Source organism: Brachyhypopomus gauderio, chromosome 4, assembly GCF_052324685.1.
Source record: "Brachyhypopomus gauderio isolate BG-103 chromosome 4, BGAUD_0.2, whole genome shotgun sequence".
Classification (NCBI taxonomy): domain Eukaryota; kingdom Metazoa; phylum Chordata; class Actinopteri; order Gymnotiformes; family Hypopomidae; genus Brachyhypopomus; species Brachyhypopomus gauderio.
In genome coordinates this window covers 27,150,931-27,162,738 of record NC_135214.1, presented here as the reverse complement: position 1 = coordinate 27,162,738, position 11,808 = coordinate 27,150,931, and the positions used below count along the sequence as shown (strand labels likewise).

Sequence of the window (11,808 nt, the reverse complement as noted above, 5' to 3'; positions counted from 1 at the left end):
CTCCTTCTCTGGGGCCGGTACGGGCCCCCACAGACCCCCTTCCAGGCGCCCGCACCGCCTCTCAGATGGAGAAAAGCGACTCTTCTCGTTTTTTAAGAAGAGCTGAGTCTGCCTGGAGAGAAAGAAAGAGCAAAAGAGAGAGAGGGAGGGTGACGAATAGACAGAACGAGAAAGAGAGTGCGACCATGAAATAGTGGAGGCGAAGGTAACGCAGCGATAGCAAACCTAAACAGCGAGCTAGCCAAAGACAGACGGTCAAATGAATAATGTAAGCGACAGAACCTGGTGAAGGCCTGGAGCCATTTGCACTTTATCTGTATAAACCACTCTGCTCTCTCAGATTATTCTAGATGATTTGCGATGGAAGTCGGTGGGAATGTAGAGGGATCCTCAACTGACACAGCTTCAAACTCCATTTCAGGGTCATATGTACAGGGTTACTAAATTGACCCAATATTAGAGGCCAACTTCCTGTGCTAGTGCCTCAGACTCTCTCCCCTCACCCTACTGCCAGCATTTTTCTGTGGAAGCAGGAAATTTAGCTCTGACAAACTGAAGGATTAATTTGCTCTTGAGCGTTTTTTGACAGGAGCCATGCTGTGGGTTTGGGTGGGGTTCGGGCTAGAGATTTGAAGACGAACCACCGGTTGTAGTTTGTGAATTAGCTTCAGGTACTGCTGCACTTTAGAGCCAAAATGGAGGCCGGAGTTTAGGTTTGTTCACACGCTCAGGGACACGGAGGCCTTATATTCCGAGTCGGCTGTTTACTAGCAAATCCGAAAGGACATAATTCGTTTAAAAAAATTATAAATAGAAGAGTGATTATTGCACGATAAATGTAGTTATTTGTAAGAGGAATACCAGTTTACCACATGTAAATATAGATTATTGAAGGAACTAATGAAATGTATTGTTAGTTAGATAACATGCTCACGTTTTTCCCAGTTGCACTAATTCAAATACATCTTAGTTAACCCATTTAATTACTGTTAATTATAGTATGTAATTACTATTAGTAAGACTTTTAGGAAAAGTACCTTCCTAAGAGAAGATATAAGAAACCTCTCTAATTTCTATCTGGTGATTAAGAAAGTGTGATCTGAATCCCAAGGCACCTGTGCCACCGTGAGTGATGTAAACGAACCTATATGATGTAATGACTCATAAACGTTTAGTTGAGAGACATTTGCAGTGCTATTTCACAAGACTACAATCTGTGCAAAGATCCTAAGCTATGTGTTTATATACACAACAACAACATACTTTTAAACTCCCACGAGCTAATTCTCCTCAAGGCTGTGAGAGCTAAATGCCTTTTTTGGGGGAAGGGGGGCTCAGTCTTGGCCAAGCTCATATGATTGTGCTGAAACTGAAGTCATTTAAAGGGTCTTTTGCCATAGCCCTTTCCTATAAACCCTTGTGAGGGGACACCAGTCCAGCCTATAAGGGAAAAAGGGCCAAATTACATCTTAACACCCCTTCCCCAAATCTGAGATGTGTTTTAGAATTGTGTCTTTTTTTGTTCTTTTGGCTGTGCAATTCAATGAAGTCGGTCCCACTTTGAGCAAAGCTATGCAGAAGTCTTCTCCTTTTCACTAAAGCGACTGATGGTTTGGACAAACCCAAAGAGTGACTTTTTATACTTGCAGAGAAACAAATAGGTTTGGAATAAATCCCAAATTGATATATTTGTAAATGTATAACTTTTGAATGATAAAAAAAATCTTACATGTTTTTCTAGAACAACTTGTGTGCGCATTCTGTGGATGAGTCTGATTTGTGAGTAATTGTTTACAGGCTAAGGATCTGAGAACTTCAGGTGATGGTGGTGGAGTGGGTCGGGTTGGGTCCTACTGGCGGACTCCAAGGTTAGGACGTCCTTTCAAGGGCACCACACCGTCAGAGCAGCCGTCGCTGCAACCAGTGCAGCAGAAAATCGCATCATGCTAACAAATCCATTACAGTCTCGTCACTGGGCAGTGAGCTAACTCGATTTTGGCCAAGACAGCTATGATTAGCCAAACGTATTGCTAACTGTCTATTTCCAGAGTGGCTCTCCGTCTTATGAGCTATTATGTGTTGATTGTCAGATATGGGGAGAAAATCCCTAAATCATATTTTTAGGCTTCCAGAAATCCGAACCAGACAGTAGTCGGAGTGTAAACCCCTCCACAGCTAGCCGTTTAGTCAGCTGTTCTGTTTGTAAACAAAAACCATCAAAAACACTGTCCAGTTTTTCCTTACAGACAACCACACGGTTATGTAAGGGTATTCGACTTTGTACTGTCTTTCATTTCGTCATTTAAACACCATTTTAAAAGTCTTTCTTGTCTGTGTCCTGAATCCTCTTTTCAGCGTACATGGATTTTTGCTAGCATACATTTTAACAACAAACGCCAAAAGTGCAACACGCCTTTTGTCGAGCGTCTCTGAACATCAAAATCTGCATTTCACACACACACTGTGACAAGCAGACACGTGTACGCTTTGGGTTTGCTTTGCATTCAGTCATCCACAGATCACCAGCATGTGTCCTTCCTGTGTCCTTTTATCACTTAACAGTCTGCAGTTTATTAGTCGCGATCGCACTTTGGACTATCTTTTACATATGCAGACGCATGAGTCAGCAGGAACATCGGTGGATCTACAAAAAAGACCGCCACCATATCCCACAGCTATGTACGATATATGAAAAAGTCAAAAAACAATTCCAAGATATTTTTTCCCTCAACAAATATCTCTAGAGAACTGCTCAAACTAGATTCACTCAGTTTCATCAGGGATGGAAAGAACAGTGAAGTACTTGAATAACAAAGCAGTATTTTTTTTTAAACAATCTCAGACAAAACTTGTCCTCATAAGTGGATTTACCACATCACAATTTAAATTAAATGTTAAGTTTGCTGGCAATGAAAGCAGGGAAATGAATGTATCCCGAACTGTCGATTCCACCAATCTCGTGACACAATGTGAACAGGCCACATTTTCTATAACCTTTACAGACTATAAAGTATTTCTATACATACACCATAGCTAAAGTGTTTTATATGATCAAAAATATTTTTCAAATAAGCACCAAAAAAATCTATATAGTCAGTACAGGCTACAGCACATCAATTCTATGTAATGTTTGGTACGAATGAATTACAGACATCAAATGATTATGTCATATGGATTGCACTGTAATGAAATAAAATGAAATAATAAAAAAAGAAAAGAAAACGTAACCGGCTCTTAATGTCACTTCTGCAGAAGGTTACAACTCCTCACAAGGAGCCAGACAGAAGTACATAATGTAATGTGGGAGCAGCGATGCGACATTACACGCCTTCTTATTCTTACAGGCAAATAATGGACTGAAGACAGCAGCAACCGTGTCAAATGTTAACCAATTTAAAATATTTATTATCAATTCAGTTCTTAAGGGGGAGAAATCCACGATACATATCTATACTCCAGTGTACAGTATCACCACAGCTGAAAATGTGTTTCAACCATAGCACAAACACGTGCCCATTCTCATGGATATGTGCAAGTATGTATATAATATATATTAAATACATCATACAAATATATTTATATATACATATACATCATTAATAACAGTCAGAATGACTTGTTACCATTGACACTTTTACTTGGTTGAAGTTGGGTCACTGCATGGCCAAAGAACTAGTCCCCTATGTTCATGTGCACGCCCAACTTCCCCATTAGCTCAGTGAAGGTTCTGAACTTCAGATCGAATGGACGTAAGGATTAAGCTGAAGTAGGAGGAGCTCGGGACATTAGTTTGGCGATGCCCACAGAAGGACATGGAAGACACGATGCTTGACCAAGACATAAAAAACCAAAACAAAACAAAACAAACAAAACCTGTGCAGTACACCGACTCTCCCATAGCCACTCTGGCCTTGCTGGGTAGTTCCACGTTTAGGTTACAGTTCCAGCGGCGCAAGTAGATGCCCCATGATCTTGACATGTGCGGTTGTTTATCATTACTGCTTCAATACTGTCACGACTCACTGGACCTACGAAGACTTGCCATAACCGCAGGAACAGAAACAGAGCGCTGGAGCTCAATAACGACGATGAGTCAGTGTCGAGAAGTGAGAAGAGTGACGGATGACACGGAGGGTTTCGCCTCGGGAGGGAAAGGGACGCGCTCTACAAACGGCTCCCGCAAGTCCAATTCGGCAATCCTGAGGATATAACCATGGCAACGGTTGATATAAAATAAAAAAGGGTGGGAGGACTTCTATGGCAGCGTTGCAGGAGGGTGCCGTCCCCGTCCTGAGACGCTACCCTTTAAGACCACTGCAGTGTCACTGTTGGCTTCATGGTCTTTTCCTACCAAGATGTCAAAAAAGAGGTGAAGCAGTAAGACTGTGCTGGAGTAGTTGGGGCAACAGCGATGTTGGGGTAACAGCCCCAGAGGGCCTGCGACCCAAAGAGAGAAAGCTTGGCAATATAATTCTATTGAGTCACTGACAAAGTGACAAATCCGTTGATCACTCCAGTCACTTGTATTTTATTTAAGCTCCAAAAAAATTATTTTTTTGTTCTTGGCATCTTGGGGGGGGGGGGGGGGGGGGGGGGGTCATGGATTTGCAGTAAGTGAGAAGGTTGCACCTCTCGTCATTCCATTTCAGAGGAAAAATCATCTATTGGGGTGCTGGTGGATCAACACACACACCCCTGAAAAGGAGATGTGGTGACTAAGAGAGACGACAGAAGTTGCTATAAGAGCAACTTTTAATGCATATATGACCCTGCACACTGTGGTGACCATGTCAGCTTGCGGGTCCTTCGACAAAGAAGGAAGATCCTTTATTAAAGACCACATCTGTTGAACTCCACATAAAACTGCTTAATTCTAATAAAATCTGTACATTTATTTTTTCTTAAAAGTCTATGATTTATACTTGTCCAAAAGGGACATGTTCTGTGTTTGTCTCCCTCTCCATGTCGCCATTACTGTGTTTTTTGGTTTTTTTTCGGAATCCTTCTCGGGTGTTAATGGAGGCGGTGATGGTGTGCTCCTGTAAGCATGGCCCCCGTAGTGGGGGTGGTGGTGATGGGTGGTGCTGCCTCCATGCGTGGGTGGTGCTGCCTCCGCTAGCAACACTTCTTCTTGCGCTTGCTGCCCTTGCTCAGTTTGACCACGTCGTTCTGCTGCAGTTGCTGCTTCGCCACCGACTCCTTCTTGGCCCGCAGAACCAGCTCTGTGATGCAGTTAAACATCTACCCCACACACACACACACACACACACACACGTTTCAACACTGCTCCTCTCTTTCCGTTTCACTTAAACCCGAGACAGAGCCCTGTAAGTCCAGGACCAATCTAGCCGGGCCTCCAGAACGGCGGAGTTCCCGCGGTGGTTTTAACGGGTCAGAGGCGCTCACCTCCTCCACGTTCACATTCTCCTTGGCGCTGGTCTCGAACAAGCGGATGCCCATCTGCTCGGCAAACTTCTGTGCGTCGTTTGTCTCCACTACTTTGGAGTTCGGATCATCGTTCTTATTGCCCACTGAAAAGGTGAGAATGCAAAGAGATGACAAATCAAATCAAATGTGGCATCAGATTACACCGTAGAGAGCAGGCCTTTGATTGGCTGTGAGTATTATTTGCAGGGTAAGATACATAAGCAAAATGCAAGAGTAAATAATTTGATAATCTGAACTTGTGGTTGTGGGTGGGACTGTCCATAAATATGTGTTTAGTAGACATGTACATGGTTGATGGCACGGAAAGGGTAGACATGAACTCACCTAATATTCGACATACGTCATCACAGTTCTGGTTAATTTCATGCAGCCATCGTTTAACATTGACGAATGATTCTGCACTGCTGACGTCATATACTACAATGACCCCATGGGTCCCTCTATAATATCTGTAGAGAGAGGTAGAGAGAGGTAGAGAGAGAAAGAGATTAAACAATGAAAGATGAAGAGGGAAAAGGGAGAACAGAGAAAGCGAATGAGTGAGTCATGGTCATTATTAGCATCAAGCTATTCTCACAGCCTCCACCAGGAGGAGCACAGGAGGTCAGAGACATCCCCTACTACTTCAGTCCTAACAGTAAACAGAGGCATAGCCCCATGCTCAAGCACCCCCCCCCCCCCAATACACACACAAAGACCTCTTTGACTAGTCTGTTCTGTGGGTACAACCGTCATTGGTTGAACTGCTACAGAGTTTCTGTCACAGTGTCTTAATGCAGTAAAATAAAAGAATCACACTCTTCAATTCACTCTCTCTCCCTCTCTCTCTCTCTCATTCTCTTTCATTCTCTAGTGTTACTGTATAGTACATTCCCTCAGGCCAATGCAAGGACATGTCTCATAAAGGACTTTGGTCTTTTGTACCAAAACTGTATACAGAACCACTGGCATCACCTCACTGATAGTCACCACAATCACCAGCACTTTTGAATGCAACCAAGTCTCTCCATAACATAAAACTGCCTTTCAAATTACGCTGGGAGACCTGACAGCTATGCGCGGGTCAGCGTGGCCGGGCTGGTCCGTAATCCGTGGCAAAAACTCTTCCAAAAAGCCGCAAGCCACACCCCACAATTTAGCACTTCATTATTAGCTTCTGAGTAAATATGTTAAAACTGAATTAGTGCAAAGTTCAATTCTTTCCATATCTCATATTTCATACACACCAAACCAAATATTACTGTTATTTTTCCTGCACCCAAATCTTTATGCTGCACTGAAGGTATTAAACAGTATTAAATCGGTTCACTATTAACATAAGTGTGAATTTTTATGATTCAAGATAACCTGCTATGTGCATGAGTCAACAAGACCAAGCCTAATCTATCTCAAGAACCCAATAACTGTGATCTAATTGGATCGTTTTGTCGTGGCTTTGATTGGTTGGGTTGAGTTTCAGGTGGCGGTGTGACGGTTCCGACAGGAAGCGCATCATAATCTGCCAACACATGGACAGCTGCCCTTCAGGAGAACTGATGACTCATGCAGTCCCCAAACTTCCCGTAGCTTTCATTACTTTGTCAGAATGAAGAAAAAAGCGTATCAAGATCAAATCATTCGTGAAAAGTTTAGCTCTCCGTGTTCTCTCTGGGGGCCTCTTCCATCTTAGGCTTTGAACATCTCATGTTACAAGTTAATTTTGCTTTATGCAAGTATAACTTTTTTTCAGCTTTTTTTTTAAAGTTAGGAGTCCAATTAAAGCAGGAAACAGGCAGGGGATCAGGGAGATATGCCCTGTTTACAGTCCTGGCTGTTAAACCCTAGGTGTACACATAAGTAATTAAACAATATCTAAAGCGCCTTTCAAGGAGAGAGCAACAAAGTGCTTCATAACAGCACACACAATAAAAGAAAAATGAATACAATAAAAAATAAGCATACAATTAGCACACCTTTGCTCCGTAAAAGCTCGAGGCCAAATCAGAAAATAGTGACTGAAGATCTGTAGCATATATTGCGTATAAGCTACTACGGCAGGTCTGGGTGTGGTCACTCACGTGGAGGTGATGGTTCTGAAGCGCTCCTGGCCCGCCGTGTCCCAGATTTGAAGCTTCACCTTCTCTCCATTGATCTCTACAGTTCGGATCTTGAAGTCAACTCCTATTGTGGTAATATAACTACCTGCAACACAACATTCACTTGTCTTAGGCAGACAGAATGAGTTTTACAATACTTTTTTGGACAAAAAAACCCAACTATCTGAATACGCAAATGTGGTTTTAACGCACATGCATGCACACTCAATCTAAATTTGAATATACTGCTAATTTGAGGTGAAATGATGAGTCAAAGACGCGCGCGCGCGCACACACACACACACACACACACACACACACACACACACACACACACACACACACACACACACACACACACACACACACACACACACACACACAGAGAGAGTGAGGTCCTGTTGCCAAAGCTGCTCACCTGAGAACGTGTTGTCGGCAAACCGCAGAAGGAGACTGCTCTTCCCCACACCTGGGCGAGACGAGACATTTTACCCAACGGTCAAGATTAGATACAGAGGTAAGAAGTTCGTTCCACTTTCACAATCACATCTGATGAAGCAGCTAAGTTCAGTGTTTTCCCCCTAGAACTGAAGATGTTGTTCATGACTGCTTCCTTCATCCTTAGTGCGGGAAATGTAAAGTGACCAGGGAGACGTCAGAAGACACTGTCCTAGGGGCTGGGACCAAGCCAAGGAGTCCACCAAGTTACTAGGCAAACGTCTGTCTGAAACAAGAATCCTCTCTGTGGACCATGAAAGGACCATCAACCATGGACAGTGGGTTCTGGTTGTAGGTGGTGGAAAGGGAGGGGGGGCATACAGAGGTTATTAGTGTAGCAGAAAGCACGTCCCACTCTACTCTGAAAGGGCAGCGAGACCTAAACCTGTTCAACGGCATGAACGCACCATGTCCGTATCGCAACAAACACGCATTCGGGGAATTCCAGCTCTTCGTCAACATCAAGTGTCGCTGAGGTGGTGACCATTATCTAAGGGAAAATGCTTAAGGCGACTGAAGCAGACCAGTTTATTTATCTAAACCTGCAGCACGGCACGCCTGTCTGCTTGAATATAGTACGATCGACCGAAACCGAGTGCAGGCTGAAGCCACAGCTGAGATAAAGCAGTGCCACGGTGGCAGGTAGGTATGAAGAGTGATGGCTAATGGCATTCAAACACAAACACTGGGCCAGTTATGGGGCGTGGAGAGACCCCGTTTTCTCTGGGACCGAGCCAACTCCCGATCTCACTCCACCGAACCAGGGCTTCATAGGGTTGGTCCTCATCTACAGCTGAAGTACTGGGCTACAGTGGGTACACGCCGCTGCTGTGGTACACCGAGGCTTGTACGGTCGAGGGCCCCGTTATCGTGGACACAGGCGGCAAGGAGAAAGCACGAAGGCCCCGGGACCAAAGAACCAGTCAGTATAAGATATAACCAACAAACACTTTGTTTGAATGACCTTTAGTAAGACTTCATAACAATCTGCTGCACAAGCGAAGATGCATGGGCGTCCAACCACAAAAACCAAGTGCTTCGTTGCCATGGTTATCAGTTACAGAAACAGATGAGCGTATTGCTCGAGTCGACATTGTGAAGGTGGTAATGCTGCAGGTCTGCTCGTCCATTAGGACGTACAGTCGTGTATAAACGGAGGATTATTTATATTTATATATATATATATATATATATATATATATATATATATATATATATATATATTATATACACATACATACACACACACACACACACACACACACACACACTTGGTAGCTACTTCATTGTTGTCCTTAGGAGCCCTTCCCAGGTCCGAGGTTTCCCTTTCAGTCTGTATTGACACAGGGTCGGACCCATTTTACTTTCAGGTGCGGTTCTGCGTGTGCCAGCTTTCTCAACACCCTAGAAGATTCGCTCGGAGCTTCGTAAAATATCCAAACTTTCACAGAGAAAGAAACTAAACCGGACATTCAGTGGCTACAAAGTGGAAGAGGCCGTAGTTTTTTAAAGCACTACACATTTCAGCTTTCACTAAAGACGCAAAACAACCAAGACTGTGCAGCTAGCCGTCCTAGCATAGCTAGCTAGTTTGTTTTTGTTTTATTTTGTACTAGTTTCTCAGCCCTGGTGACATTTAAACCAACCCAGCTACAATTAAACGAAGGACAAAAATACTTACATTATTCTATAGTTAGAAAATTTAACCTACACGGTTGAAAACTTGCATCAAAGTGTACTTTCATTCGGTCGGGGCGACCCCACATCCGGCCTGGCCGACCCGCCCAACCCAGTATCAGCCCCTCGTTCATGCGGGGCCAACAGCGCTCACCGACGGTTTAAAACACTCTCCGTGTCGGTACATCGGCTAAATCTGGGTCGGAACCACGAACTTCACCGCCTCGTTACACCTGCTTCGGTATCATCTACACGGCCCCCCGTGCAGCGACGTGAAACCCAGACTAGGCCCGTTTCCCGCGGCGCTGCCTACCGCTGTCCCCGATGATCAGCAGCTTGAAGAGGTGGTCGTAGTCCCTAGACATGCCGCTGCTCGCTGCTCCCCCGCGCCTATGCTGGTCCTCTGCGCCTCCCTGCCCGGCTCATCGGCCGAACCCTTCGTCCGTAAGCGGCACACGTCTCGCCGGGGAGAAGAGGAGAGTCGGTGCGGCGCCCGGTGTTTCCAAGAGCCGAGGCGGTTCGTCGGGGTTCGGCGGTGTCAGCAGTCTCTCACTCTCTCTCTTCAGCCGGAAACTCCGCTTCCTTCTCGGGTGGTAGCGGCGAGCTGCACCCGCCCCTGCACCGTCCACTCACACTGCGCAGACGCGTCCTCCACGACAGTGTGGCGACCATAAAACCAGTTGTTCGTGTCTGCTCGTTCACGGTGGTTCGCACCTTTTAACGGGTGTGCCTGGCAATTGATAGACTGACTTTATGTTGTACAGGGGACGATTTGAACTCGGCACGTATAATTCCCCAAATCTACATTTTATTGGTGTTTAAAAAAAATAACATGATATTTATTCCCAAAAGCATATTATATGTACATCAAAATGGGCACGAAGCTCCCAATCTATCAACTGAAAGCAATTTGAAAATGTAGTGTTTCCTCCCTTGCCAAGACGATATTGTTCAGGAAGTTACTGCAACCAACCGCTAGAGGGCAGAGCGACTCACTCCACCTACAACCGCTAGAGGGCAGAGAGACTCACTCCACCTACAAACGTGGGCGCGCGGAGCTGCACACCTCACGCGCTCACCCAGAGCAACTTGCTTGTATTCTGAAACGAATTGTTACCCACCTACTAGCACAGGCGTGCCTATACAGGGCAGTCATGGTCTGGATGTAGGGAACTGGTTTTGTGACCGGAGGGTCGTGGGTTCCATGCCCAGACCTGAGGCCATGACTGAGGTGCCCTTGAGCAAGGCACCTAACCCCAACTGCTCCCCAGGTGCCGGGCTAGGGCTGCCCACACCCCCCTAGTAATCACTAGTGTGTGTGTGTTCTAACTACACAGATGGGTAAAAAGCAGAGGACAAATTCTGATTGCGATGAAAAATCACAATTGACAAGATATGGCACATTTACATTTATACATCTGTGGTAGTGGAAGGTTACGTTAGAAAAATGTGTCATTAAAACGCAGATCCCATCCTGTGTAAAACCATGACTAAACCTATTAGTCACCAAAGCTGCTCAAAATAACAAAGCTGCGGATACAATAATTTAAGCCTGTGGTGTGATGGCGACCCATGAGAGGAACTCCCTAAAAAGAATGAGCCATGTGTAAAACTGCTAGACTAGAGGGCCTTGCACTCTAACAATGTTCACGTAGTGACCCTGGCAAAAACCTGCGAGGAGGAGACAAAACACAACACAACTCGAGGGCAAACACCTAAGGACTACAGTAGCATGAACACATGGCTGAAGACCTCAGATACACCAGCGACTGCTATTCCTGAGGAAGCCAAGGTCCAGTTACCTCCAAAGATGGCCTCCTACTCTAAACTGGACTCATGTTGTCTACCCACACCCAACATTCAGCTGCCATCTTACAGCGAGCTCAGTTTGCACTCGATATTAGTGAACTTTGTAATGTTTAACCCACTTTAGTAGCCCACAGTATTTAGCTTGCCTCATTAACCCTGTCCTACTCTAAGGTATTGTGCATGGTGGGACAGTCAACTGTAGCATGTCCTATATCGGAGCCTCACAGCTGTTATTGCTTGTTGGGTGTTGAAGGTTATGGATATAGCAGCAGTTTTCTGTTACGAAGTGCACTTGTACATA

The 11,808-nt window shown here is 44.9% G+C and overlaps 2 protein-coding genes across 5 annotated transcripts in view; one reads left to right on the top strand and one right to left on the bottom strand.

Annotated features, from left to right (window-relative positions):
• bicdl1 (BICD family like cargo adaptor 1) overlaps window positions 1-2,323 on the top strand; it is a 24,823-nt gene extending 22,500 nt beyond the window's left edge. For 3 of the 4 annotated variants that reach the window (XM_077003452.1, XM_077003453.1, XM_077003451.1), the window contains one exon: window positions 1-2,323. This exon is cut by the window's left edge and continues 71 nt beyond it. In XM_077003452.1, the coding sequence (XP_076859567.1) occupies window positions 1-106 (106 nt within the window). In that variant the 3' untranslated portion in view covers window positions 107-2,323. The other variant, XR_013130521.1, reaches the window with a different exon arrangement.
• A 1,054-nt stretch (window positions 2,324-3,377) lies between these two features.
• Window positions 3,378-10,407, bottom strand: rab35b (RAB35, member RAS oncogene family b). The gene is made up of 6 exons (XM_077003454.1): window positions 10,012-10,407; window positions 7,942-7,992; window positions 7,506-7,629; window positions 5,773-5,897; window positions 5,407-5,531; window positions 3,378-5,241 (listed from the first exon to the last, which is right to left on the bottom strand). Exons 1-6 carry the CDS (start codon window positions 10,061-10,063, stop codon window positions 5,116-5,118), a joined length of 603 nt encoding a protein of 200 aa, XP_076859569.1. The 5' UTR covers window positions 10,064-10,407; the 3' UTR covers window positions 3,378-5,115.
• Window positions 10,408-11,808: the final 1,401 nt, after the last annotated feature.

Coding starts and splice junctions, on each gene's coding strand:
- rab35b (XM_077003454.1), bottom strand. CDS start 10,063: ATGTCTAGGGACTACGACCACCTCTTCAAGCTGCTGATCATCGGGGAC. Junction 5,898..7,505: donor TTCAGAACCATCACCTCCAC/GTGAGTGACCAC, acceptor CTCTCTCTACAG/ATATTATAGAGGGACCCATG. Junction 5,242..5,406: donor AGAATGTGAACGTGGAGGAG/GTGAGCGCCTCT, acceptor TGTGTGGGGTAG/ATGTTTAACTGCATCACAGA.